Source organism: Apis dorsata, unplaced genomic scaffold, assembly GCF_000469605.1.
Source record: "Apis dorsata unplaced genomic scaffold, Apis dorsata 1.3 scaffold_83, whole genome shotgun sequence".
NCBI classification, from domain to species: domain Eukaryota; kingdom Metazoa; phylum Arthropoda; class Insecta; order Hymenoptera; family Apidae; genus Apis; species Apis dorsata.
The window spans coordinates 1567-3929 of NW_006263381.1; the positions used below are offsets into that span (position 1 = coordinate 1567).

At 32.9% G+C, this 2363-nt stretch overlaps 1 protein-coding gene across 1 annotated transcript in view; it reads right to left on the reverse strand.

Moving 5' to 3' along the window:
- The window catches only part of LOC102671302 (retinoid-inducible serine carboxypeptidase-like), a gene marked incomplete at its 3' end in the record, with an annotated part of 3572 nt that extends 1516 nt beyond the window's left edge, over window positions 1-2056 (reverse strand). Inside the window, 3 exon segments of the mRNA XM_031508358.1 lie at window positions 1-213; window positions 797-1026; window positions 1919-2056. Of these exon segments, the coding sequence (XP_031364218.1) occupies window positions 1-213; window positions 797-1026; window positions 1919-1979 (504 nt within the window).
- Window positions 2057-2363: the final 307 nt, after the last annotated feature.

Consider the following 2363-nt stretch of genomic DNA (forward strand, 5'->3'; position numbering starts at 1 on the left):
GAATTCCGCTCCCATTTTCCCTCCGTAAGATTCGGTCGTGATATACGTGGGCACATCTTGGAATTCCGGTAATGCTTTCAGGAAACCTTTCATACATTCGACGAGATCGTGAGCAATCTCCGCGTTTGTTCTCGCGTATCCGCTCGATAACGTGGTGTAACTGAATCCTGTACCAACTGGATTGTCGATGAAGAGGACATTGTAATTTTTCACCTGCGAATTTTTTTTTTTTTTTTTGATATTTTTATCCATAATATCCTAAGATGAACTTTTGAAAAAGAGAATAAATAAATTCTTCTGAATCGAATCTTAAAATTAAATCTAAAGAAAAAAAAAATATATTAAATTTTGGAATTTAAATCAATTTAATTTTCGTGAACGTTAATGTTAACATAATTTTTTCTAAGGTAATCTCGAAATTCCTTCAAACTATAAATATATATATAAATACACACGTACGATTTTCGAAGTTTATTTAAAAAATATAAAAAATAGACGCGTTAATTCTTAATTGGATTTTAATGGATTTCTCGATAATTGAAATTGAAACGTTCGATAAAAATGCGATTAAGAAGATTGATCACTTTTCAACGACCAGATTGCGAAATCAAGTTGTTTCTTTTTGTCCAATAAAACCTGTTAATTATACTCGGAATCGATATCTCTCCCGTTACAACATTCCATTTACACAAAAAGAAGAAGAGAACACGCGATAAAGCACGCGTTCAGACACTTCAGAGTAAATAATAAAAGTTGTTCGTGTTTAAATATGGCGTCGAACAATTGCGCCCCCTACCCAGGAGAAGTTTCTCGGCGTCAAATCGACGTCCAAGGGTCCGAGTTCCTCGAAGTTCCCGTAGGAGGTGGACGATGCTCCCGGCCCACCTTGCAACCAGATAATCAACGGTTTATAATAATAGGAGGACACGTTGGCGGTGGTGTAGTAGAGCCACCAGAACATGTGCGAGGCGGGTCGCACTTTCACGTATCCCCATTCCTGTTCTCCAGGGCCGAATCCTTTTCTCGCTGAAAGAGGAAAATAAAATAAAGATAAAAATTTGACGACGAAACGATTTTATTATTGTAATACGAATTTTCGCGAGAAACATTTTCGAAGAGATTTCGTAATTTATTCGATGTTAAATTTTGAAATCGAAGTGTTAGTGGTTCGATCTAGGTTATTATTTCTAGAAGTAATCAATCATTCACGGTGGTAATAATTTAGAGGGGAAATGAATAGGATAGAATTATAATATATGAATTTTTATCGATAAAAAATTGTTCCTTGTTTATCTTTTAATTTTTCTCTTCTTACAATAATTTCTTTCATCGATCGGGAGAGTTAAAAGGAGTAGGAAGAAAAGATTCAAAGGCAAAAGTAAACAGCTTGAAACGGCGAGTTTCAACTTGGATACTTAGGCATATTTACCGAGATTTAGGATATAGGCAGAGCAAATATAGGAATATACACACGTATATATATATATTTTTCTGCAAAATGAGCGGTCTTAAGTGTTTCCAGTAGCATCGGTCGATTGCGAAATTTTTTTTTTTTTTTTACTCGTATATATAGATAAATACATTATGTAAAAATATCACGTAAGAGAAAAATTTTCGAAAAAATTTTTCCCCCTTTTTATTAATTGGAAGATAATATTTAAATTTAGAAACGACAGATAAAATTTGAATTTAAAATATCCTTTTGGAATTTGCTGGAACAATACTGGATAATACGATCGTTATTTCGAAAATAAATAATAAGGATAAATTATTTCAAACTGTCTATATATATATATATATATATATATTCACTTTTTCCTGTAATTAAATTGTAAAAGTTAACTTTTCTAATATCGTGAGATTAAAAGTAACGATGGATGGTAATTGAAACGAATAATGGTGGCAAAAGTATAGTTACCAAACGCCTCAGAGGCGAAGCAAAGTGCAACGAGCAGTAATATCGCGGGGAATCTCTTCATTGTTGTTGGCCGAATAACAGTCGCACGATGACTATTGAAAATCAATCTCGGATAGATCTTATGGATCGCGTTATCTGTCGTTGTAGCGGTCGATCGATTAGATATACCGATTAATTCTTTCGTTTCCAAGATTTCCCCATTTTTCGGTGCCCCAATCGATTGCGATCGAACAATCGGATTGTGAAACGATTGCAATCGTTCCCTTCTCGGAATAGATAATAGACCAAGGTATAAATAATTTTTGTCCTTATTTTATTTATTCAAATTTAAATAAGTTTAGTGTTAAGCTAAGTTCAAATTGATTTTCAGAAATATTTAAGGAGAATTTTTATTGTTATTTTATTTATTCAAATTTAAGTTTAGTGTTAAGCTAAGTTCAAATTG